Below are 27,407 nucleotides of genomic sequence, written 5' to 3'. Positions count from 1 at the left end.
TCACTGACTCATCTAGTAAGGAGGAAATGGATAAAACATGCACAATATTTATATACCATGAACTATTGTGTGAAAAACACCCTCTTTTGAAAACATACCAGCTTACATATATCAAAGAACTTAGTAAAATTTCTTTTTGAATGATGAGGTCTAGCTCTTAAATTGCAGTTTTGTTGATGTAAAGTAGTCACAATAAAGAAATATCTGCTAGGCTTATAATGTTTTCTATAATTTTAAAGGAGATGAAAACTACTTGTTCTATCAATAATAAATATACCGACTCTCCATTTATTTCTTCTGTACTATGTAAATTCAGGACAAAATAATAGAGAATAAAAATGTATAACCTCGGAATTCTTACTGTGTAATCTTTAATTGATGTGAAGTATCAAAGATAACTTATATTTCTAACAGAGCTGCAGTGCCAGGTGCACATGATGTAAAAGAGTTATAATACTTGATTCCAGTCATCGAGTAAAACTAAACCTTTCATTTGACTGAAATCAGGTACATAGGTAATTGACATGGTATTGATTTACTGCCATGGGCTGAAACAGTGTATGAAAAAGGCTAGCTGCTTACACACAGATAGGCTCTCAGATTGTATGTAAAGCAACATGTGCCACAAGAGCATACTGTGTCCTTACATTTCTTTAAGGCAAAGAAAGAGTGATAAAGATAGAAAAAATAACTAGAATACATATAAAAATTAAGGCCCAATATGAAATTATTTTACTTTAGATGCATCCATCTCAGTAAGTTGTTGTCTCCAACATTGCAAAGGCACATAACTATAGACCATGATAAACATGTCTTTCCCCAAAAACTCCTCCAGAATTCAGTCATTAGTCATTCAATACTTCCTCTCTTCATCAGCAAGTATGTGTTTAATTAACTTTAGTGATTCTCTTCTCTTCTCTTCTTTCCCATCTCATCTTGTACTCAGTAGTAAATACACATCACTAGCCTTATGAAAGGTCCACATCTTTGATACAGTCTTAACTTGCTATATCAAGAATGAGAGAATGGTTGGGTTCCTAAAATTTTAAGAGGTCATCTAGTCTCAACCTCCCACCATGGGCAAAGTCCCCAGATATTTCCAGGGATGAGTCATCTATGGTTTCTCTGCGTAACATGTTCCAGTACCTCACCACCCTCACAGTAAAGACTTTTTAATATACCTAATGTCTAAAATTTATTCTAAAATAGACTCAATCTAAGCCCACTGTCACTTAGAAGCTATTACCCCTTCTCTTTCACTACATGCCCTTGTAAAAAGTCCCCTTCCAGATTTCCATTCTTTTAATTTGGTTTAAACCTGACAGTTTCATTTGATCTGTTTAGCTTTGCACTGGAGAGGACAATGGTCAGTCCCTACTTGTGACACACGTTCTTTAGAAGTCTGTTATTCCCCTTCATGAAGCTGAACGGTCCTACATTATTTTGTCTTTCTGTCTGTTCTGTCTGTAAACCTTTCCCAACCATTGACCAGTATTTTCCTGACTTTCTCTGAATCTTTTCTATTATGCTATATCCTTATGGAAGGGCTAAGAACATTAGATAGTTCCAAATGCAGGGTCATGACAGCATGATTTCTACTTTGTCCTCTATCCCTCCTAAGCCATTATAGCTTCTGCTTTACAGATAACTGCTGCAAATTGAGCTGATGTTTTCTCCTCATATCCTCAGGTCTTCAACATGAAATGGAATGGCAAACTCACAGTCAATTATTTTGAATGTGAACTTAGGGTGTGTTTTTTCCCTAGTGCCCTTCACTGAAGAGTAATCTATACTGATTTTCATCTATTTTATTGCTCAATCACAAAGTCCTGCAAGATTATTATAATAAATCTAATTCTTCAGAGTTACTGCTCATCTTTAATAAAAGAATTGAAAAGACTTCAGTAAGAAAATTCAACTGAAAAACAATAGATCAGATGAATTGATTTCTTCTATCTATACAAGTGATAGCTTACCAGGGACATGATAATCAAATTTGGAATAGACTTTTTTAGCAGGAGCTGTAGCAATAAGAAAACAAGTAATTTTTTTAAACTAAACAAAGGTATATTCAGAATAGATATAAGAAAGAAATATTTTATTATGAGGGTGGTAACAGGTTGGCCAGAGTATGCTAGATGCCCCATTTCTGGGAACAATAAAAATGCTAAAAGTCTACTGCTAAATAGGGAAGGAAATCTCATTGCTAAGTTTATGGTATACTGGACAGAAAATGGGAATTGAAGGGGGAAAAACAGAAGAAAAAAGCCACTTAAATGAGGCACGAAGTAAAGCATTGTAATGAAAAGGTTAAGAAAACTCTGGAACAGACCACATGAGAAACAGCGTGCAGGAGTCCCTACTGCTGGTGGCTTAAGAACAGATACAACAAACATCTGTCAGGAATGACATAGGGATAGATGTTGGTTACAGTTAGACATGTTGACTCCAGACCTTCTGCATCTCCAGTAGCCTTTTCTCAGTGCCATTTTCTAAAATTTTATCATAATAAAGAATAATAAAATTTTTCTAAAATTTTATCATAAGAAACCTCACCATGCTGAGACTGGCACATAATTAACAGCACTGAGAGCCAGAATATTCATGTATTTGCAAAAACAATCTAAATTAATCACATGCTGATCCTGGACGTCAGTGCTGTGACTACCTCTGAGAACAAAACCAGCCTATTTTTACTTGCATCACTCACTAGACAAACTAATTTTAGCATCTTGCTCACATAATAAATCAAATGTATTGATTTACAAAGGAGTCTAGCTTTATATAACCATATAATTTATTGTTTAGTTAGGACACAAATTAGACCTTACCTTAAAACCACTAAATTCTTATTTCTTTTGAGGAAAAGCCCCCAAGAATTACTAGCAACTTGTTACATGACATCTTTTTGTAACCACTGAGCATCATTATACCATTTCTATTTCAATATACTGCTAATTTATACTTCTCCAATTCTATTCTTAATTGACACTGTCTCACATGGGCATAACGGAGAGCTGTGTTACATGACTCTAGACTGCTACCCTCTGCATACCAATACTGCCAGAGCACTGGTGAAATATGATGGCAGTTCTGAGATATCAATCTGGACTACTCTATATGGACTAGTATTCTCATTGCCATGTTTAAAAATTATAGGTTTATTTTCAAGCTACACACTAATTTAAGGGTAGCAAAAACCAGTCACCTAGAGAAAACAATCAAAAAGCTCTAAATCAGTACAATACTTACAATAATTATTCACAGAATCACAGAATTACTAGACTGGAAGAGACCTTCAAGATCATTGAGTCCAACCCCTGCCCCAACACCTCAACTAAACCATGGCACCAAGTGCCTCATCCAATCTTTTTTTAAACACATTCAGGGATGGTGACTCCACCACCTCCCTGGGTAGGCCATTCAGTACTTTATCACTCTTTCCACAAAAAACTTTTTCCTAATATCCAACCTGTATTTCCCTTGGTGCAGCTTTTAAGGCTGTCCCCTCTGGTTCGGTCAGTGGTTGCCTGGAGAAAGAGACCAACCCCACCTGGCTACAGCCACCTTTCAGGAAGTTTCAGAGAGCAATAAGGTCATCCCTGAGTCTCCTTTTCTCCAGGCTAAACACCCCCAGCTCCCTCAGTCATTCCTCACAGGGTTTGTGTTCCCAGCCCCTCACCAGCCTCGTTGCCTCCTCTGGATGCGCTCAAGCCTCTCAAGGTCCTTCCCAAACTGAGGGGCCAGACCTGGACACAGCACTCAAGGTGTGGCCTCACCAGCGCCGAGTACAGGGGCAGAATGACCTCCCTGCTCCTGCTGGCCACACTGTTCCTGATGCAGGCCAGGATGCCCTTGGCCTTCTTGGCCCCCAGGACACACTGCTGGCTCATGTTCAGTCAGCTCTTGACCAGCACCCCCAGGTCCTTTTCCATGTGGGCACTGTCCAGCCACACCGTCCCCAGCCTGTAGCATTGCAGGGGGTTATTGTGGCCAAAGTGCAGGACTGAGAAGCTGGACTTATTAAACACCATCTTATTGGACTCTGTCCATCCGTCCAAACATTCTAAGCCTCTCTGCAGAGCCCTCCTATCTTCCAACAGATTGACACACACTCCCAGCTTAGTGTTGTCTGCAAATTTACCAATGAAAGACTCAACATCCTCATCCATGTTTTCAATAAAAATATTGAACAGAGCTGGTCCCAGCACAGATCCCTGAGGGACACCCCTGGTGACAGGCCCCAGCTGCATGCAGCACCGCTCACCACCACCCTCTGGGCCTGGCCATCCACCCAGTTCCTAACCCAGCAAAGAGTGCTACTGTCCAAGGCATGGGCTGCCAGCTTTTCCAGCAGTGTCCTGTGGGAGACAGTGGCAAAGGCCTTTCTGAGGTCCAAACAGACAACATCCACAGCCAACATCCACATTTCCTGCATCCACCAGGCACGTCAGCTGGCCATAAAAGGAGACCAGGTTGGTCAAACACGACCTACCCCTCCTAAACCCCTGCTGGCTGGGTCTGACACCCTGGCCATCCTGTAAGTTCTGTGTGATGACACTCAGTATAAACTGTTCCATCACCTTACTGGGTACTGAGGTCAGGCTGACTGGTCTATAATTACCAGGAGCCTCCTTCCCACCCTTGTTGTGACTTGGCATCACACTGGCCAGCTTCCAGTCATCTGGAACCTCGCCAGTGAGCCAGAACTGTCAGTAAATGAGTGGCTTTGCAGGCTCATCTGCCAGCTCCTCATCACCCTGGGATGGATCCCACATGGTCCCATAGATTTGTGAGCATCTTAGTGGCTCAGCAGTTCTCTGACTGCCTCCTCCTGGATAACAGGGAAACCATTCTGCTCCCTGGCACCATTTACCAACCCAGGAGGACAGCTGTCCTAAGGACAAGCCATCTTCCCACTAAAGACTGAAGCAAAGAAGGTGTTAAGCACTTTTGCCTTCTCATCTGCAGTTACTGAGTTCGCTCCTGCATCCAGTAGAGAACAAGGATTGGTCTTGTCCTTCCTTTTGCCATTAATATATTTGCAAAAGTACTTTTCATTATTCTTTACTAAAGTTACCAAGTTAAGTTTGAACTGGGCTTTGGCCTCTCTAATTTTTTTTTCTACATGCCCTAGCAACCTTAAATACTTCCTGAGAGACCTGACCCCCCTTCCAAAGATGATACTTCCTCTTTTTATCCCTGAGTTCCTTCAAAACCACATTACCCATCCATGCTGGACATTTGCCTCATCGACTTATCTTTTGGCACACAGGAACAGTGTGTTCCTGTGCCCTCAAGATCTCTGTTTTGGAGCGTGCCCACCATTCCTAGACTCTTTGTTTTTAAGGGCTGCTTCCCAAGGAACTCTCTAAATAAGTCTCCTAAATAGGCCAAAGTCTGCCCTCCAGAAGTCCAGTGTAAAAGTCTCATTGATGCTCCTCCTGATTTCACCATATATTGAGAACTCTATAATTTCATTACCCCTATGCCCCAAGCAGCCTCCAACCACCATATCTCCCACCAGCCCATCTCTACTTGCAAACAACAGGTCTAATATAGTCCCTCCCCTGGTGGGCTCAAAATATAGTGTTGTTATTATACTTTAAAAAAGGCAAGAAAATATGATTAGTCACTTAAAAGACAATATAAATTCTCTCCTGGCCTTTTCTGTTCATCAGTCTTTTAGTTATTTTTTTTCCTCAGTTACCCTCCTGTAGCTCCTTTCCTAGGCTTCTGTTCTCTCCACTCTGCTGCATCCTGAATTCACACTGCTATCAGGATGCTTTACATAGTATTTTGTGTGTGCAGTTGTTTACATGAGTATATATGTAAGTTTAAAAATTTACCAAAAGATAGTTGGGATGTTTTGACAATTTTTCTCTATTTCATAAATAAATCAAAACTGCTTAAGTAAAGCCATTCCACAGACCCAAGTTCATATCCACTCTCACAAGTTTGTCTCTTTCCTTTAGTTCTCACAGACCAGGTGCTTGCTATCTTATTATAACTGACAAGACAATTACTTTGAACAGTGTTCAATTGTTCCAACAGTGCAGCTGGACCTATTATTAGTCTTGTTCAACATGATCTTGACCTCATTCAAATAAAAATAAAATCATTCCTGAGGTTATCCATTCAATCAGGTGTCTCTGGTGCACCAAGTTGGAAAACACATCAGCTTCAAGTAGAGATAATTTCCTCTTGTGGAAAGCTGATACTGACAGGATTTAGTGCTGCTGAGTAACAGATGGAATAGATGTCCTTTGACTTGCACCTCCCTGTGGCTAATATCTTTATTCCACAAAAGGTTTAGTGTGTAAATGGGATAACAAACTTTTTTGTTTGTTTTATGTGGAAAAGGCGCATGTATTGCTCTTAACTAAATGTTCTGCATTAAGCCCCAAGAAACCTTTTTATTTCTTTTTCTTCCAAGTTTTATTGCCTACATTATGATCCTGACAGTTAAATCCTACAGATAATTTAAACATTAAATCCAAACAAGTTTCTAGAAAATACCATAGTGTGTTGTTGAAATTACTACAAAACATTTAGAATTTAATGGAGGGTTATATTTCTACTACAGAACTCCAAGACTGATTGAAAATTACAACAAAAGATTATTACTCTATTAAATGCCATAGTGGTTTCCTGCAAGAGAAAGGATGTGTGAAAAAAGTCTAGCTATACTAGCACACATTTTCGCAGTATCTGTGTGTGGTATTGAGATATTGGTACCTTTAACAGCTATTGATCACCTGCTGTTTTACTTCAAAGAATGCAGCCTCATCAAAAGGCCTTTTTTCACATCTGTATTTGAGCAAGTACAGCTACAGCTGCTCAAAACCATGTCAGTTTCTTTCATTTTGTCTTTCATTTTCATTACATAAATGCAGAAGATACAAAAATGAATCAGCATTTTAAAAAATGGCCTAGATCTGCATTTTGAAAATGTACAATTTGACAGAATACATCCTATAAATAGATTTATGCAAACCCCTACAGCCATCTTTTTTGATTGCAAAATACACAGATCTGCCTTTGGTCTAAATCTTCAGGAGCAGACATATCAACCTATACATGCAAGTTCATCCATATAACTCACATGTATAGGTTGTATATAAAGCATATATACTGCATATAAAGCAGTAGCCTTCTTTTCCAGTCAAGTTAAACTTGTAATTCCTGAGCAGATGTACATTCAAGAACCTTGAGGATGATTATTCATCACAGAAACTTAATTTATGCACCAAAATAAGTGAAAGCCCAATACAAAAAGGAATGATACTAAATACTCTGATGTACTAATGCTCAGCAGCAACACTTAGATACAACTGATGCAAATCTATGGTTTGAAACTCTTCACAAAATTGCTTTAACAGACCAAAGGTCACACTTAGCATACGCATGTTTTTCTCTATAGCAAGTTAGAAGCAAAGTACAGCTTTTTAATCATCTTCATAACTGTGATTGCTGCACAAAATATGTAGTAAAGTTAATGAACATAATATATTAGGTGCCATCTAGAACCCAGAAATTATGCATCTTGTCTTATCCGTGATTAATTGTTACAATATTTAATTATGTTTATTTTCACTTCAAGATTGAGTGCATCCCGTATTTTGCTTATGATTTGTTGTAAGGTTGAAAGCTACCACAGGCTGGGATATATGTTCCATATGCATGCAGAGTGATTAAGTCCCCCCTCAACTTCTCTTTCATGAACTGAACAGGTTGAGCTCTTTAATCTTCAGTTTATAAGTTTTGTCTAACAACCTCTGTATCATTCATGTTCTTAGCTTGAATTCCTTCCAAGATACATCCTTGTCAAAGTATTTTCTGATAACGAGATACTCTAGAAATTGTTGTGTTAATACAGTAGAGTGTAACCCCCCATTTTCAGTTGATATTACTTTTTAATCTAGTATTTTTGGCATACCTTCACACCAAGAGTTCATGTTGAGGTGGTTATCTATGCACAACAGCCCCTAAATACTATGATGGCCAAAGAGTGAAAACCACTGTTTTGTAATAAGGACATTGTCCTCAGGAATCTTGCCTGGAAATGAAAAACGATGGGGTTTCTTTCTCTCCTTCCCTTCTACACTTTCCTTTAATTCAGTGCATGAGTCACTTTTTACTGGCAATAGCTAATAATCTTAAGCTGTTTTTATCAATCATATATATTAAGATAAAAATTGTCTTACTCAAGAGACTATTCTGATCTAAGGTGACACCAAGGCAGTTACTATACAAAAATCACTTAGTAAAATCATGAGAGAAAGCAAACAACTGGTTAAAGATAGCCTGTTTCTGTATTAAAAAATAGTAAAAAAAACACCTTCAACAATAAGGGAAGAAAATTAAAAAAAAAAAGCCAAAACAGAAGACCAAAACACAAACAACAAAGAACCCAAACTAAGATGACTCACAACATTAGGATGGAGGCTAAAAAATGCTTGGTCGAATGATTCCATTTTGATAACTACATGTGTTGTTTGGAAGCATGCAGGTCTTCCCTGTCACAGCATACATTGCAGTTGAGATATCCACAATACACAGAGTATCATCATACAATGTCAGAAAGCTCCAACCCATACAGAGTAACATCATATCACATCCCAAGGCTTCAGCTGTCTGCCCACACAGAATAACATTACATTACCTCACAAGGCTGCAAGCATCTGCCCTTCTTTTTCTTTAGCCCAACCTTTTATACCCCTGATTGTCCATGCACTGCACCTGGGCATCCTCTGTTCCCTTTGGTGGTTGGGCAGTGCACCTGGGCACTCCATGGCTCATTGCTTTCAGTGCTGTTCACCAGCTTTCCATAGCTGTAGCCCACTGCCCCAGGGTGACATTATGATGCTTGTATCCCCATTTGTGTATTCTGTTTATGCTGGATATTATGTTCTGTGCCTTCAAGACTGGCTCTGAAGAGTGAAAGTTTTGTTTTGGTTTTTTATCAACCGCTCCCCCACAGCTAGCGGGACACACAGACAGGGCAGTACATAGTGCTGCTTTTGCTTTTTGCTTGGCTTTTTGCTTTGCTCTCACTCTTGCTTCTGCTTTGCTCCTGCTCTTTGCTTCTGCTCATTAGTTAGTATAGCTAAGCAGTCCGAATTTTTCCCTGGACTGTTTTTCCTTTCCTTTTTTTGGAACTACTCGAAACTGCTCTGGGCTGGGACCTGAGAAACACCGAGAGTTTGCACATTGTGGCCTGCAGCAGCTACCCCCAGCACTGGAGGGACTGATAGCAGAGCGACCACCCCCAAGAGAGACTTTCTGAATTTGTCATCTTTTTCAGAGCGGTGAAAGAGTGTTGTCATCCGGTATTGTTCATTTTGTGTGCTGGGGGATGCTGTGCCTGTTAAATAAACAGGTTCCTTCCCCTTGTCTCCGAGGAATCCTTGCTGAACTGGTTGCGGGGAGGAGCCGTGTGGGTTTGCTTTCTGGAGGGGCCCCTTTTGGAGGTTTTCTCCCAAATTTGCCCTGAACCAGGACACCCACTCCCCACTCCCAGTTACCACAGCTGTGTGCCTGCACTGTGGCACAGCCAGCCCCTCACCTGTTTGCGCATGACGTCGGTGGCCTGCATGATGTAGCGAGGGGGCAGCCCATGGCTCCGGGCCAGCGTGATCGCCTGCTCCAGGGTGACGCTCAGGGTGCAGCTGCAATGGGGGAAAGAGGTCAGCTCTCTGATATCTCCTCAAAATAACTGCTTTTAAATCAATCCTCTTCTTAAAACAATTATACATTAAAAGATTACATAATAAATGTGCCTCCTGTAACTCCCTCACCCATGCAGGTATTAGCCTGAACAGTATAATGTTTCTAAGATTTTGAGTGTAACAAGTGTTCTTGCGGACTTACAAACAAATGCATTCGTTTTGTTCTTTCTTAAGGAAAAAAACCCAAACAAAACAAAACTCAACTCCCCAAAAAGCACAAAACCATACAAAACTCCCCCAAAACACAAAACAACATACAAAAACCCACACTAAAAGCTATAGCTTGGCAAGTGCACAACTTGGAGAATAATAATCCAAGAAAAAATGTTTTGCAATTATATAAATCCCTTTTCAGGTGGTTTCTGCATGTTCTTCCTCTCCCTCCACTCTTAAAGCAGACCAAGGCTTTGTACCAGGATCCCAATCTCTTTCAATTAATGTAGCTTGATTATTGTCTTGGCTCATCAGTGCAGTACAGAATTAAGAGACATTTACCCCTTTCATAAAAGAAAATAGATGAAAACTGCATTCCTTCAAATGAACTGTTTTGTGCTGCTTTGCCAATCTTTTTCAAAAAACCACTTGAGGACAAAAATTGATTGTGGTTCCTCATCTAACAGAAAGGCTGTCACTGTTGTATCAGAGCAACCAGAAAAGTTTCAGGGCAGTAGGACAGACAACCTGCCAGCACACCGGGCAAGAAATAGTAGGGAAAGTAATTTTGAGGACTCCATCTCATTTTCATTGTTATCTGGACAAGAAAAAATGGTTGTTTTCTCATGCAACCAAGATCACAGCTGTAGAAAACTCATGGATAGAGACAAAACACCTGAGTAGAAACAGGTGCTTTTAGAAAGAACATGCTTGAGGGCTGCTATAACCCAAGAGGTGAGAGTGGCTCTACTCTGCACCAGTAAATCACTCGATTTTTCTCTTCACAACCAAAGTGCTGCAATAATCAAATCTCTTGAACCAGAAAGATGGGTTGTACACAACATTATTCTACCTCAGTAGAACCTGACAAAAGCTGTAATTTTCAAGTTCAAATAATAAAACTAAGACACATTATTAATATATAATTTTGAGCACCCGTTTGGCAAAATCCTGACCGAAGTGTTCTGCATAGTTTATAATATGCACACAGAACAGACAATATGTTTCAATCAAACACTTATCTTGCTGAGCAGAAGATATGTAGGAGGGAAAAAATGTGTCTGTTCTTATTTTCTTACTGAAAAAAAACCCAAACCCAAAATGACACATTTTAAAAACTGCTTAAGCTAATTTCTATACTGCAAGAAGTTTCACAGAAGTGAGCAGAGAGGATACTAAATTTGATCTGTAGCTTTATTAATGGTCTTTCATAAAAAATTTATAAGCTAAGTGATTTTCCTTAGTAATGAGATAATTTTCATTCCCCAGTTTCTTGTATACACTGGCCTCAGTTAACTTGAGGCAAGAGTGTATTGATCTTTTCTTTTATGTGTTTGATTAAGGTGTAAGATAGCTAAATGTTAGATTAGAAATTCTAAACACTGTTTTCATCTTGTCTTTGAAAAGTGAAATATTGCACAAAACACATGTTCCTCATATTTTCCAGCACCAAAATTTAAACATCCAACCTTCAAGACCAGATTGCAAAGGAGGCTTTGTTCTACTGACAGTGGAAAAAAGCAAAAGTATCTGAAATGTAGTTTGACAGATATAATCTAAGCCAAACAAAAAGGGCAAAAAGTTTCTCAGTAGGTATAATATGTATTATAGGGCTCAAAGTAAAGCTCTCAAGCAAGTAGTTCTCGAGCCAAGTTTCCCAGAAATCCCATCTTCCTGGAACCCTTAAGACTGAAAGCATAAAAAAATTATATTCCGCATGCGTGAATCAAAACTAACAAAGGAACCTTCTAAATGAAGGTCATATTGAAGAATTAAGTGCAATTTTGTGATTGAAAGAAGGCTGCCAAGCTGCTCCCTATCCAAACCTGATGAAATGGCTGATGATCACGGACATTACGAGGCCTCTACATTTGGGCAATTCCAACCATGATTCAGAAATAAGGCTGCCAAGTGTGTAGATAGAGACATAACCAGAGTGAGAAAAGCATAGACTGAGCAAAGCAGCATAATAAAGATTTCTTTTAGAGGCTGTTATGGAGGTAGGCAACAACTACAGTACAGTTCTGAAACACATATGCTAAAATTGAATATCCCTCTCCACAGCAAGTAAGAATAGCAATTCTAAGGATAGTATTTTTAACATGTCCTATGAAATTAGTAGCAAAGACACTCAAAATGACAGCAGTGATGATGTTAATAATTATCACACCTCTTCAATAGAACATTTTATGTTTGAGGTGAAATCCTAGAGTAATGCTGGTTTGATACATCTATTTTCTCTTTTAAAAAACCTTCTTATTCATTAACAGATGTTAAAATTTGTTAAAATTGCATCAGAGACTTGATTGCATTTGAATATACTGTTTCATTAGAGGTGGAATTTAATATCACCAAATTTTGTGTTTCTCCTCTGGCACATAAAAGGTCTGATGAATGGCAGAGTTAAATATAAACTATAGAATTCGGCTTTTGTCCCATGATTAAGAAATAAGGTCACTACTTTCTAAATAAAAAAAAAAACAGTAACACTCAAATAGTGTCATCTTAGTCGAACACCAGATCAGTGAGATGGCATCTTCTAACAAAACCGATCATATTAACCTTGCATGAGACTATGCTGAAGGGACTCATTTATATACATACTGGTACTTTCTCCCAGCTCTTCAAATAGTTTTTTAAATTAGTACATATCCCTTTTCACAAATCAAACTCCACTAGACACCTGCTGTGAAAGAAAAAATGCACACACAAAACATCAGATGGTAACATGGAAAAGTCATAACTGGAAGTACCTCAGCAATAGGGCTGCCAAGCATGGAGAGATAAAGCAAATGCAAATTTAAACCAATGTAACTTCTAAAATTTTATTAAACAATATGAAATCTGGTTATTCTCCATCTTGTAAAGTTATGATGGCCTGAGCAAAGTTCAATATCAAGGGTTGTCAGTAAATATGTGCAGTAAGTAATAATCCACTTTTCTCCTGCATTTTGTGACCTGATAAACAGATGGTATGAAAGTTTACAAAGCAATCTGGAAGCAGTTCTGACCTCTGAAAGTATCTGGTCATTTGGATGCAATCAGCCCAGACAAGCCAAACAAGGAAAATATTTGGGGAAAAACCTTCATAACCTGCTGTTATGGGAAGCATAAAGCCCAAATCCATAGATTTAACAGTGTAAACAGATCAAAATCTGTTCTGACTCCCTCTTTTTTCCTCTCACCTCTTTTTTTTTAATGTGAGAAAAACAAAAGACTCAAATTCATCATTTCAGAATTTATGTCAGTTAGAATGACAAATTCCCTGTCTTGACAGATTACAACAGCAAGGCAGAGACATTTGGATTTCCCAGGACAACAGGGCTGAGAATTCCTCATTTCATCCATTTGGTTTCCAAGAAACAGAAGGGGCTGCAGCTGCTCCCAGCTCCTGCCTGCTATTCCCAGTCTCCCATCAGTCATGACAGTATTGATGTGAAGATTAAATACAAACTTTAAAACAACTTATGGATCAAACCATTCTGAACTTGGCTAAAAAAGTAAGACTAAATGATTTTCTATCACCCATAGTCCTTTTTTTTTCCGACTAGATGTGATTTTCACTAAAGGGCTGCAAATCAGCTGGACAGATGCACATCAATCCTGAAAAATGGAGTTGTAAAATACAAATACAGACTGAAATTTTCCAAGAAATTGATTATTTCACAATAGCTTGCCTAATGTCACTGAAAAGGAAAAATAATTTTGAGTTTGTGTTCACTACCTACAGAGGTGCCGAGCGGCAAAGTGCATATTTAGGTTACCAGAGTATCCAATTTGTTCTCAGGTTTCAATTAGGCTTTCAGCCATTCTACATCCAAAAATGCACCAAAACATCCCTTAGAAAAATGCCCTGAGTAGAAAAGATGAGGTGAAACAAATTGGTTTAGTAGTTACCACAGTCAGAGATGTCAAAATTAATTATGTTCTATGTGAATAGGAAAAAAATATGAAAAGAATGCATGTATGCTTAGTCTAATTAAAAACTAAAGCTTCTCTCAACATGTAATTTAATGCCATTATTATTATTTTAATTACTTTTCTTCCCGTGCATCATAAGCTAATCAGTCCTACATTTGACGACTTTTTACATCAACTATACTACAAGTAATCTTTATTTTCTGCTGTCATTTAAATTAACAAGTATAGAAGGAATATTATTTAAATCAGTGCATAAGGTAATAAAAAACCTAGTGTTAAAGTAAATCACTTTGGGGTAAACATTTTTTGGGCCATTTGTCTATAATTAATAGTGATGGCTGGGTAATATGCATTGATTCTGATGGACAATCTGAAGAAGAAAATAGACATGATAAAACTAAAAAGGAAGACAGATGTTGTTCAGGACTATAAAAAATGGTTGGACAAAGTATAGGCAGGCCTAATTCTAGATTTTTCCACAAGCTTTAAGATGTTCTCACTGTGGAAATGTGTCTCCATGCAAATAAAACTGAAGCTTGCATTCTCTGCACCCATAACTGAAACTTTGCTGAACAGCCTTGCTTTTCAACAGAGGTAAATTTCGCCAAACATTAAGTATTGGAGAGAAAATGAGCATGATGAACATACACTAAACTAAAATACTGCTTTTCACAATTACAGTGAACTCTGCTGGAGTTCAGGACTTAGTTTTAGTCCCTTTATGAATCTTTGTGAAACTGAGATGTTGCCAGTGTGGAAGGGCCACTATAAAATCAGTGTTGGATGGTACCTGTCCACTGAAGGCCAGTTTAACATACAGAAAGCAATTATTATGCACATAAAGCGTATTAGTTCCACTCTGAATAAAAACCAACACTTCAAAAAGTAACTGTCTGTGGAACACACACCATCACCACATAGAATGGCCATGTGCAGCCTGTGTTAAAGGGATTTTCTGCCTTTTGTCCATTAAGCATCAGCATGCAGGGTTTCATTCCCAAAAGGCACCACTGTGGTTACACAGTTGTGCAAACCTCAGAAAAAAGATATCCCAACTCCCTTATCAGGCATACCTCCACTATTCTACAACAGGATAATCAAACCCAGCTCTACCAGATATGTTCAGACACAAACTAGCAGTAGATTTCTGACTTAAGTGGATGGCATGAACTTATCAAGCCAGAGAATCATTCTTGGGAGGTAAGTATCTATTAGTCATATATCAAATCTACCCTTGGTTACTGAATTTTTTTTAGGTTAAAAACATATTTTTATCAGGGTTATTTGATTCAGTATTAGTAATTTTTAATAATGAAGTATGAAACACAGAGGAAGTTGTGTTAATATTGTTTTCCTGTAGATTTAAAAATTTTTGTCATCCACTCTATTTCCATAAATAAATGTAAGAATCTACCTCTTTAAAACAGAGAGGCTTTCAAAGAAAAATTAGGAAGAAAAAAAAGGCACTTCTTTTCACTGCACATCATCTGTCAGTGTTAAAAAACTGCAGGGAGCATCTTTTCACAATCATTTTTCCTGTAAGATCTTAGCACCTCTAGTCAGCTGGAAGTGTTGCAAGGAAGCAATTTCATTATTAAATATTCCTTGCTTGATGAGAGAAGAGCATTTCCAAAATTTGAGCTATTCCATGCCTTTTATTTACTCATTTTCCATCATACTTGCAAAAATAAACACAATCTAAAGGCATCTGAAACCCCAGCTTTGACCATTATCTCTCATTCTGTGCAGAAAGTCTTTCCATTAAAGGCTTCTTCCTCTGTAAGGAGGCAAGTAAATCTGGTAAAAAATTGCAATTTACTTCTTGTCTTGTAATAATTCAAGCTATTCACTTACCTCTCTGCCAAAAATTAAAGCAGATCTGGTTACGTTTTTAATTTCAGATTGTTTGAGAGGCCCCATTTTATTTTGATTGTAAAGTAGAAGATTTTGTATGAAAAACACCGGTTTCAAAGAACTGGACTGCAGATAAGGCAATTGTGCAGGAACTGAAGTACAAAAAGAGGATGATTCCACAGAGCACAGTAATAGCACTGTATTTCAAACCTGCTACTAAACATCCATAATGTTAAAAGAAGACCAAATAGGAAAAAAGCATACCTTGAAATCCATACTAGTAATGACTTAGCTCCATCTTTTCTGTCTCACTGCATTTAATGCATTTCTCTGCATTTTCAGATTGCATTTTAAACAAAATAGTGTCACAGAATTTAAAACATGCAAGACAACAGTAAGACTATAATCCATCCAGCGTATGTGTTAGACACACTAGAGGTGACAAAGCAAAAACGTACCAGATTGCCTATGAAAGACAAATATAGAGCAAAATAAAACAATTACTGCTGTAGGAACAGCATAGCACTATTTGTGCTAAGCGTCTTGCCTATTCTATTTTGAAACAAATTCTCACATATTTCAAAATTATTTAGTTGGTTTTAGGTAGTAACCAGCACAGAATGTAATACCCTATTATCCTAAACCCTAAATTATCCTGCTCTACTATTCTAAATAATACTCTATTATCCCAAATAATTATTTTACACAAAGAGAAGTTTGTTTATGCCTCGGTGGGTATGGTATCATAAAAATATACTAATTGTAGACAGACATAACATAACTACAATTTAAAAAATAAAAGAGAATCTTGACTAAATGGGAAGGTAGCAGGACTAAGAGCCCAGTTTGGACCAGATGGCTGGAGAAGGGTATGGATTAGTTTTTCAGTCTGTGCTAACCTGAAAGTAGTCCCATTGATCCCTGAAAGCTTTCTTACTGGGGAGTTTATAGCCTAAATACAGCTGCAAAACTCCAAGGATTTTCTTTGTAGCATGCCCTCATTGAGCTCAGAACTAAATTCTTAGAGGGAAATTTCTGAATCTAAGAGGAAGAATTCTTATGCTAGAATGTCAAAAATACAAATCCAGGGTACCTATTTTTCACCTTGTTTCATTTGATTCACAGAAAGGCAGCTGGCCATGATGGACAGCTTATGGTGCTACTCTGCTTTGCAATGTGGAAGATGAAGCAGGTTTGGCTGGCTTGCAGGACCACTGCCAGCTACAGGAGACAGCATAATCAACACTTGGCAAAACCTGCCTCATTCTTCAGCCAAGTGTCTGCCAGCCAGAACCCCACTGCTTGAAGGATGGCAACACTAAGGAGAGAATTTCTGCAGGGGAAATTAAAATTCAGAAAAGAAAATAAGACTCTGATTTTTCTGGGTTTCATCAAGATTATGGAAGATTTTTCCCTTGATCCTCCAGGAAATGCAAAAATTTAAATAAACTTGGGATTTGTTTCATTTGGATGCTTTAAATTATTCCTTTGAGCCTGTAAGGCCTATGGTCCCTGAACAGACTTCCGCAGCTGCTGCACCTAATTTCATTTTGGCACAGAAAGAGGCTAGGACATGTCTGTGCAGTGCAGTCTTGCTCTTCTCCCTCAAGCAGGAGCTAGAATCATGATTCAATAAAATTTAAAAGTGCCTTTCGTCACCTGCATTTGTACAGACTGATAGCAACTTCAAACAGAATGAACACAAGCAAAAAAACCAGAATGTTGTTTACAGGGTGACAGCTGGCTGGCAGGCAGAAATATAATTATGAAAGATAAAAAAGGTAAAATAAAAATGCAAACTATTGATTTCTCAAACTAATTCAGAGCTCTGTTCCTCTTGTTGATCAACAAGGCATGTTCGCTTATGATAATCCAAGGGGAGGTTTGTAGCACTCACACATCACTTAGGACAGTGAAGGTTAAAGGGACTTATTTTCCCCCATCCTTGGTTTTCTGGTGCTCAAAATCTATTTGGAAAGAACTGCTGTCTGAAATAGATATAGGATTGCAGGCTTTAATGTAAATTGGTAAACATATTGTCATAATAAAAATCAAAGAAAAGCAATCACCAGCAATTCAAAATCCCCAGCATTATCTTGGATATAGGGATGAAAGTATGAACTCTGTCAAGCTGTTTTAGCCTAGTGCAGCGTAAAAAGCAATTTAATATGGATCACAGAGAAGTCAGAAACCAAGACACTGCTGATCCAGAGATCAGCAATCACTGTCAAAGCAGACAAAGCTGCTGTTTCATAGTTCTTGGCCTCTTCTGCATTGGACTGTCACCCAGTGCCTCCCTCACAAGCTATCTGGGACTTGCTTCTGGTTAGAAGGAGCAGTGGCAGAACCTCTCCCTGCCCCCTTGTCAATCCATGACACCTAAATTCAGAGCAGACAGAAAGGGCCGTCCAATCAGTTCAGTAAGAGATTAATAAATTGAGTGAGGGAAGGTGTGTGTGTGTGTATATATATATATATATAAAATTCTATTTTAAATTCTATTAAATGTATTTAAACTTTGACAGATTAATGTCTTGCTCATCTCCCACTCCCCATGAACAAAAGAAAGATGCTGATGAGTAGAGCACCCTGTACTCTTCCAGACTCTCAGACATTCACTCCCTTAAAGACTAATCATAGAAACTGAGTTAAAATGAGGCCTTTTAAAAAGAAAGTATGGGGGAGCTTTGCTCCAAGTTGAGCTTCATTTTTAAGCTGGCAAGACTGACAAATGAATAGATTTTGAAAATTCAATCTGCAAGAAAAATCCACATCTTTCCCCCACGTGTTCATCCAGTAGCATCTGTAGATAATATCACTTTTAACTCAATTTAGTATCCGTGGCCTAGTGTTAAAAAACAATCATGAGCCATTGATTTGGGCCTACAAAACGTGAAGTTCTGCAACTGATCACAATCATGGACTCCACAGTATTTCGTTTCAAAGAGCACAGAAAGCCAGATACACTGCTGAGTACAACCAGAGATAAATATCCCCTCTAACTGAAAATCAGTAGCTGGAACCCTAAGGAACTAGCTAACAAGCTAAGGAGCACGATTTCACAACATTATCTGCCCTGATTAAATACTACTCCAACAAACAGAAGAATTTAGTCTTCAAGATGGCAGGCATAAAGCAAAATCCTCTGTCTATGGGACTTGATGACGTGCAGCATCTTACTCTTTGCTCTTGTGTCCTCCTCACAGGACTTTGTGTTGCTGCGAGACAGTTTCTCTGAGAGCAGCAAGGACAGTAGGTCCACAAAAACACTGCAGAATTTAGCACTAGAAATGCTGGGCACAAAATTCACTGAGCAAACCTACCAGCTGGAAATAAAGCAAGCTTTCTATCTGGGCAAAGGCAATTTCAGAATGTCAAAAAACCAAAGCCCACTTAGTACTGGACTCTAGAGATGTGTCCTAGGGAGACCAGAAAGAGAAAACAGCACATGAAGTGACTTCATACGACTCCAAATACTAAGGAAAAACTTCTTCATCCATCCAGTTTGCATCTGCAACAGCAATTTCAGGAAAATGTTATTAAAAAACTTTCTTAGCTTTAACCACTCAGAGGGATTTATTTCCCTTAGAAGAGTGAATTAATCCCTTCTTGTCTCTAAATACAAGAGTTTTCTTCTGAACTTCCAGGTACAAACCCCTGAGTACCTATACAATTTCTCAAGTAGCCCATTCATTTTTCCTGGAGGGCCCATCTTGAAATATCTCTGATAATGCCAAGAGTTGGTGTTTCTTTCTCTGAACAGATGGTAGCTACAAAGGCAGTATTAATGCACAAATGAAGTAGCAGTACCAAAACTCAAGTGGACTCACTGTAAAGTAGAACTAGTCATGCTTTAGAGAAAAGTATCTTGCATCTTTATGTAAATAGATGATGATGAATCCTTTAACATCTAGACAGAAACCCACACATAACACTTTAAATCCCATTCCCATGCTCATAATACAGTCTTTAAAACCAATATGGTTTTATGCTTGGTTTTCTAATTTTTTGTGGTTTTAAAATACACTTCTATAGACATTTTAGGAGTTTTTACCTTTGAATTAGCCCTAGTTTTGAGCAGCAATTTGATGATGAATTAATTTTCATCTTAGAATAGCTCATATTCAGATTTAAGCAAACCAGATCTTATTCAGTCACCAAAAAATCATTCTGAATAATTTATGACCCACAGGATAATAGTTTATTTGGGTAGTTCTGACTGCAGTCTTAAACTATCAGAATTTTTGGCACAAATGTATTGACAAATTCATGAAATGCTGGAGAAACCCAGAGGCAGTCTTTTTTCAGCTTAAAAAAACCCGTCAGAATTATGCCCGACACCTTTTCTGATCACATAAGACATGAAACTGAAAGCAAGACAAAGAGAAAAGCTGTACAGCCTCATGATCTTCCAAAACAACAGTGTCATGACAGCCCATGCTCCATAGCATTTGCATCTTCCTCTGATATAGTGACTAATGTTACATAGCAGAACTTTTTCCAGCTATTCCCTAAAATTAAATACAGTATACAGTATGTTATGTACACTTGTATCATTGACAGAGAGTAATACAAATACTGTGTTGCCAACTCTCAAATGGCAAACACTGTCTTCATACAACTTAATTTTTTTGGCTTTATATGAAGCTTTTCCTTTTTTTCATGCCTGATAACCTGCATTGCTTATGTTGCAACTGCCTCTTTTCTTCTTCCCTCCTCAAACCTCTTTGGAAGAAAGGATTTTACTTAAAATCAGGAGAAAGTATTGCTCATTCTAACACAAGGTATTGGTAACCATGTCTGCTAAAATAAGGATTGCACCAATCAGAAACTAAGCAGCATTTTTAACATACTGCTACCCCTGATCTACAGTTTGGAACTCTCATGAAAAGAGCATATTTTTAGTATCAGATTATTTGTTATGTTAATTCTTTTGTGATTATTTGTTATGTTAATTCCTTTGTTTGTTGGGAATTTTCTCCCTCTCAAATTTTAGTCTTTACTTTTTTTGGTATGCTGTCCCAAAAAATTGTCATCTCCCCAGATGGAACATAAATATATTGCTGCCTGTGACAAATATGATTAAGTACTAGAGAGTTCTGTGGTGATGCTATTGTCATACACATATATTTGTCTATTAAAATCTCTTAGGGTTGATGACAAAGTTCAGTTGACTATAGGTCAGTCTATTTTTTGGTATTGTATTAAACATATCAACCATCCTTCAGGCTGAACCTCTCATTATCATAAGGTGTACCTGCAGAAATACATGTGTCTTATTTCCTTGAATCAATCATCTTGCTTCCTTGAGTCAAGATCTACTATAATTCCCTGTACCATACAAAATAAATAAAAATTTCAGCATTTCTTGCCTGTATTAAGAGTTCAATATCATACTTACTATTCATCTAGGTAACATTTCCCTTTCTACTTTAGCAATTAAGATTTCTGCCTTTTACCAAATTGAATGGGGAACAATCTCATTACAACTGCACAAATCAAAAAAATTATACTGTCCATTTCTCTCAATCACTGCAAACACATCTCTAGAATTTCCACAAATTTTTCAAGTGCACTGGCTGTTCCGTGTAAGATATTCGGTATTTAGTGTAAGATCCATCTCTGAAAAGAGCAGCAGTCTCCAACCTGCAGTGACAGAGTGACTGACTGCCAGAAAAGGAGGGAAAAAGCAATTTCCCTACCGGTGAACGCCGCTGTTGCACATGATGATGTGGCAGGCTCCCAGGCGGCTGCAGAGCTCGGAGGCCACGGAGAGCAGCCCGACGCCCGAGGCGCTGCAGGCGGTGTAGGCGCAGGCGGCCGTGCGCTTGGAGCGGATGAAGGACCCAACCAGCCGGTACAGCTCATCCAGGCAGTTGAGAGGCCTCATCAGCTGTGAGCGAGGAACAGAGAGGTGTCTGAATATTTGCTCCTGAGAGCACATGATATACTCTATCAGAGCAGGTCATCAGAGATGCAGAGATGTAGAACACCAGGTCTGGCTAAGAAAGCCAAATTCCATTACATTAATACCAAACACAGAGTCTTCTGATACATGACACCTTTCTAAAGCTTTTCAGTTCTTCCCATCACTGACTGCTTCCTTCCCAGTCCTGCCTATGGAAGTATTTTTCACTTCAATATATCAATTTACCCATTAATGCTGTATCCATTTAATGGACTGGGAAATGAAGGGAAGCCATGAAGAAGCAACCTACAACTGTACACATACAGAGGATACCAAGATACAGATATCAAGACTTGTTAATTGACTTGCTGAGAAAATCATCTTACATTTATGACAACACTGTCCTTTATTTGTCAAATGTCTAGTTCCTAATCCTGACTAACATCAAAAAATAAAAATCAACAGATGTGACAAAAACATACTACAAAGCAAAACTGGTTAACTTTGTAGTAAAACTTAAAATAATCCCAGCATTACTGTACTAAGAATGAATGAAGTAAGGAAGGCAGCTTTCAAGTGAAAAGCTTGTGTCAGAAGAGAAGCCTTCAAAAGTGTCCAAGCAATGAAAACCAGTATCTCATGGTGCTTTGTGTAAATGAGATGTTCATAATACAAATTTTCAGACCACCTAATTCCAAATTCCCACTTCTCTTTATTCCAGAAACACTTAAAGATTGCAGCAAATCCCCATGCTACTCAAAGAATTAATCTATTGAAAGACAGATTATTTCCCTAAAGGCAGTTTTAACTAGTTATAGAAACACCAGCCTCACTTGGTCCTAGTTACTTCATTAAAAAGCATTGATGTCAAGAAAATCAACTATAAAAAAATATTTTAACCTGGGTGCAAACAGATTTAACTTGGTTTAGGTCCTACTGGATTAACTTGCATCTATCTAAATTGATTTTAGCTAGTGTCATCTACTAAAGCAAAGCTATGGACAATGAAGTGCAAGGCACAGCCGAAAGTGGATCATGCACTCACTCTTGGCTTGCTCCAGCTGCAAAATAAATGCATTAGCTTAACCTAGCAACCCTTGGTCAGATGTGGATTATGAGATGCTTTTCTCTTGCCCTTGAAATTTTTGCTGGAATAGATAGAGAACAGGTTTAGGAGCAACAAGCACTTCCCTCACAGCTAAACGTCCCCTGCTGCACCTGTGACTGCCAGGCATGCTGCTGACTCCCCAGGGAAGGAGTGCCAAATGTCCTCCTTCCCCTGGGTGCAGCCCTGCATGGATCCAAGAAACAGGAACCGCCAGTCTGTTAAAACCAGGGCTGATACTGACACAAAATTTTAGTCTGACATAGCTCAGCTGATGAGCACTGTTATTTCTCAAGCCATAGTAGCTCAATCACTTTCACAGGCAAGACCCCAGGAATTTCTTTATTCCCCCTACTGGGGTGCAATACAGGAATTAACTCTTCAATGAGAGAAGAGAGCATTAAATGAATTTTTATAGCCCCTGGGATCTCTCTGCCAAGAGGTTTAAAGACAGATGAAAGCATTTGAAGAAAGCCTAAATAAGAAGATTCAGAAGAAAGTCTTCTGAGCAGGATGCTGAAGGAGTATTTAATTTGGAAAAGCACTTCCAGCTTTCAGAACATGCTCCTAGGGCAGCAGCATTGCTCTGAAAGCACAGTGTAAAAAGAAGGTAATGATTCCTCTTCTCAAATACAGATACCCAGATACCCTCCCTGCAACACCTTTTAATCAGAACCACATGGTACCGCCTACCCCAAAAAACACAGGGGGGACAAAAGGCTGCAAGAGAGCTCCTCCCTTCCCTGCACCTCTCCCCCAAGATTTAAACAATTCAATTTGTGATGGAATAAGTCTCAGTAACACAGTGTGTAACATGCAGAGTTTAATTAGGCACTTAACATTTTTATTTACCTTATCTATATAAGCTGCTTTAGATGTAGAATTTGGAGGCAAGTTTGACTTGTCCAGGTAGAATGCCCTGAAAGAACAAACAGATAGAGTAAGGCAAAAACTAATTGTTTCAAGTCCTGAACAAAATTTCTACAAGGGACTATTCTTAGACAACATCCTAAGGTTGGAGGGTGTTTTACCTTATGGAAAGAGAGGGTCAAGGAGTAATACAATAATCAACAGGCACAATCACTCCTTCTTTTAAAATAATTAAATAAAAAGCAATAAAATAAAGACTGTTTTTTATTCTGGAGGCAAAACACTGTCCCTCTGCCGTTTGGCAGTACAGTGCAAAACTTTAACCTCTAGTTATAAGAACAAAGAAAAAAGGGACCTGAAAGTAATTTTCAACAAAGCTACCCATGGAAAAAAAGGTCTGTGCATCTGTATAGATTTTAAGAGTGACTTTGGGAAAACTGGTATAGAAACAGTGCCTGAGCTTCACATTCTACAACCTTTTTTTATATCTGCTGTCTATAAGTGCAGTAACATAAAAGCAGAATCCCCAACATGAAACACAGTACTGACAGAGGAAACATATACATGTTCATAATATAAAAAGAAACAAAAAAGCAGAAACCCTTCAGGGGACAAATATGCATTATACATGTCTTCTTCAACTCAGGAACCCTAGAGGAATTTTTGTTTTAACTTTCCAACTTATAAGCACATTAATTGCTCACCACAGAGATGCAATCATTAAGCATCTCATAGATAAATATCACACATATCTTTGTGATAAGATCACAGGTTTTAGTGCCTCTGCAGCAACCCTGAAATAAGTCTGTCACTGCCACAGCAGTGAAGTTGGACCAGATGATCTTTAAAGGTTGTCTAACCCAAACCATTCCATGTTTCTCTGATCACAAAACTCATTCTGCTGGTAGTAAAGCTCCTAAAATCTCCTGTGGCAGCTGAAAATAGAAATATTTGGTAGGCCTCCCTACCTACCAGTGAGAACCAGGCAGCAGCCACTAATGCAGAAACTCTGGGCAACATTTAAATGAAACAGAACAAGAGAAACCCAACTGAACTGTGGTACACATAGGGGAAAAAAAAAGAGATTCTCCGGTGACAGCCTCAAGGTATCACTGAGATCTATCTCCACTCTGTGTGCCCAAGGCACAGACCTGACTAAAGGCCACAAGTGAGCCACAACCCAGGCTGGAACTAAGGACTTTGGCAGCCAAATTTCAGTTGCTGTATAGTATAAAAAAAAAAAAAAAAAAAAAAAAAAAAAAACAACCAAAAAAAAGTCTTCTTGCATCCCAGCTCTCAAACAAGAGGATCAGCTGGATCCCCCAGTCATTAAAGCACTGATTCATGTAGTTCACAAGGATAAAATTGCTCCCCCTCTTATTTTTTTATTTCATGTAGGAGAGAAGTTACATTGCTGCAAACTTGCTGGGCAGGGGTGCAGACTGCAGATCTGAATACCTGTTACTCTTCAATAATCTGGCATGATTTACTTGATTAAATAAACCCATCTTTTATTTGTTTGTTGTTTGTAGTTTTGAAAAAATATTCTCCCAAATTTAAGGTTTGAATTAATTCCCTCAGAAAGCACAGCAAAGATAATCTAGTGCTGTTATTCCATTAAGCCTGTTGCATGATCTGCAATGCACTCTGTGTCAAAGGAAGCTGGACACCATTGAAAGGAAAAGAGGTTTGTAGAGAAAATTACTCATAAATCACTTTGAGTGGCCACAGCACATAAAAGCTACCTCAGCAGCAGCAGACCAACCTTTTTTCTTTGTTAGCAAAGCTACAAAACAAAGCCTCATGCTGCTCTCCCCTGAACATTATCAGACTGAAAGCCTACACTGCCTTTTCCTGCCATACAATAGGAAAATCTGCTTCATTCAGAGGCTGTTCAGCAATCCCATCTCTTTGGACTGTTATTCCAGCAAATTCATCTGCATTAAATAAAACCAGAAACCAAATATGGAACAGTACACTAATTAATGGAGTACATGGAATATAATTAACTCAAGAGTATAAAATGAAGCAACACGGACACTGGAACAGAATATGTGGTTATAGGAATTACTCCATTAATTCAGGCAATTATTCACTAACCTAAAAAAACCCAAACAAAAAATCAACTTTACACAACATCCATTTAAAATATAAAAATATCCTGTTACAAGTGAAACTATTCCTTCCCCATCAGATAACACTCCCAGATGTTTCTCAAGTGCTTTATTTTTATTGCTTTTCATAAAAACTGTCTTCAGTATTTTACAGAACATGACAACCTGTGGACAGCATATAAATTTCCAAAGCACTTCGCTTAATTACTAAATGCTTGTTAAGGTCCTTTAATCATATTTTATGGGAAAAGTTAATGGCAATCTTGGCATGGTGCCCAATTTGGACAATATTTTCTAATCCATTTGAAATGAACCAGAATGAAATCATAGTTCTTTGTCTCCAAATGTGATGTTAGCTTTTAAAGCCTTGCAATTTCTCTAAGATCCAGCAGAAAAGCCTTCCTTAAAAAAAAAAGAAAAGGTAGATAATCCAATACACAATAAATCTACTGAGGATTATTGCTGTGTTCGACTTTTGTAAGATATCCCCTACACAGCAATGTCAAATAAGAGGGACAAGTATCTCAGGGAAAACTAACACCAGGATAAGGTAACAAACATCTTAGGGTTCAAAAAGTAAAATCTCTCACAAGACAAAGGCTTTCCCAAGATGTCTTCCCACAACCTGAGTACAAAGGAAATGCAGAAGCACTGATGTTTTCTTAGTGAAGCATTTTTCAGGGTACCCTCCAAAGCTGACACGGACATGTATAAAGTCCTGAAAATTGAAATTTTGCAAATAGAAGCCTAAGAAGGTTTCAGACCTGTAGAGACACGCATTCCTGAGTAACTTGGAACAGAAAGATAATTCAAGCAAATCCAAGTGTTTAGTCTTATTCTAAATTTCTTGTGCCAGTAAGCCCACAGGGTTATCCTAGGTATTGCTAATCCTTTTTTTAAAAAGAAGGATAGTAAAAAATAATTGAAGAGGAGTAGGTAACTGGGTTATGGCATTAAATACCACCGAGTTTTTGGTTCTGCTCTAGAAAGGTTTTGCTTTGATGTTATAGCACAGAAGAATTTAGCATTTTATTTCCAGAACCTGTGTGGCAAACATACAAATTAGTTCCTACTGTCCTCAACAGAAACATGGAAATGTATCTCAATTCTACTAGATTTTTTTATCCCTCAGTCACAAGATATTAAAGACCATCTAGAAAAGCACAGTCAGCAATCTGAGAAAGGACACATCAGAACAGAGGTGTGGAGTAGGGAAGTGTGGGAATCCTTAATTATTTTCTTCAGCTCGAATTAAAAAGCACTGATTTATGACACAGATAAACAGTAACTCTGTATTTCTGCATCTATGTGCACACACACAAAATTGTTCTTAAAGAAATACAAAAGTATTTCTTTAATAACAATTCTGTATGTGTGCAAAAATACAAATACAAAAGTATTTCTTTAATAACAATTTAATAACAATGTTCTGCCATCTAGCTTTTAACTACACAGGTGAGAGTGTGTATAACATGCTTATGCATATATGTGTGTGTATATAAATTAATACATATACATTTGCAAATACATTTATATCATCTAATATATATGTAAAAATTCCATTTTTTCTGTAGTCAATGTGTCCATTTTCTGTTATAGCAAATTATTTCATGTATTCTTGCCGCTAAATGGCAAATCTCAATAATTGATAGATTACCAAGTAGAATTACCTTCCCAACCCATGCTAAGACTCAGCAATTTTAAACCACATCTCCTAGCATCTGTCAGCAATACAATCCTATGTACAGCAT

General features: G+C 38.1%; 1 protein-coding gene across 2 annotated transcripts in view; it reads right to left on the bottom strand.

The window, feature by feature from the left end:
- The window catches only part of PREX2 (phosphatidylinositol-3,4,5-trisphosphate dependent Rac exchange factor 2), a 171,471-nt gene that overhangs the window by 8,908 nt on the left and 135,156 nt on the right, over positions 1-27,407 (bottom strand). For both annotated transcript variants that reach the window (XM_058820960.1, XM_058820970.1), the window contains 3 exons: positions 23,525-23,591; positions 21,362-21,552; positions 9,569-9,671 (listed from right to left, as the gene is read on the bottom strand). In XM_058820960.1, coding sequence (XP_058676943.1) covers positions 9,569-9,671; positions 21,362-21,552; positions 23,525-23,591 — 361 coding nt within the window. The remainder of the gene's footprint in view (positions 1-9,568; positions 9,672-21,361; positions 21,553-23,524; positions 23,592-27,407) is intronic.

This window comes from Ammospiza caudacuta, chromosome 1 (assembly GCF_027887145.1).
Source record: "Ammospiza caudacuta isolate bAmmCau1 chromosome 1, bAmmCau1.pri, whole genome shotgun sequence".
NCBI classification, from domain to species: domain Eukaryota; kingdom Metazoa; phylum Chordata; class Aves; order Passeriformes; family Passerellidae; genus Ammospiza; species Ammospiza caudacuta.
Note: the sequence above shows the minus strand (reverse complement) of the source record. Positions and strands in the feature narration are given on the sequence as shown.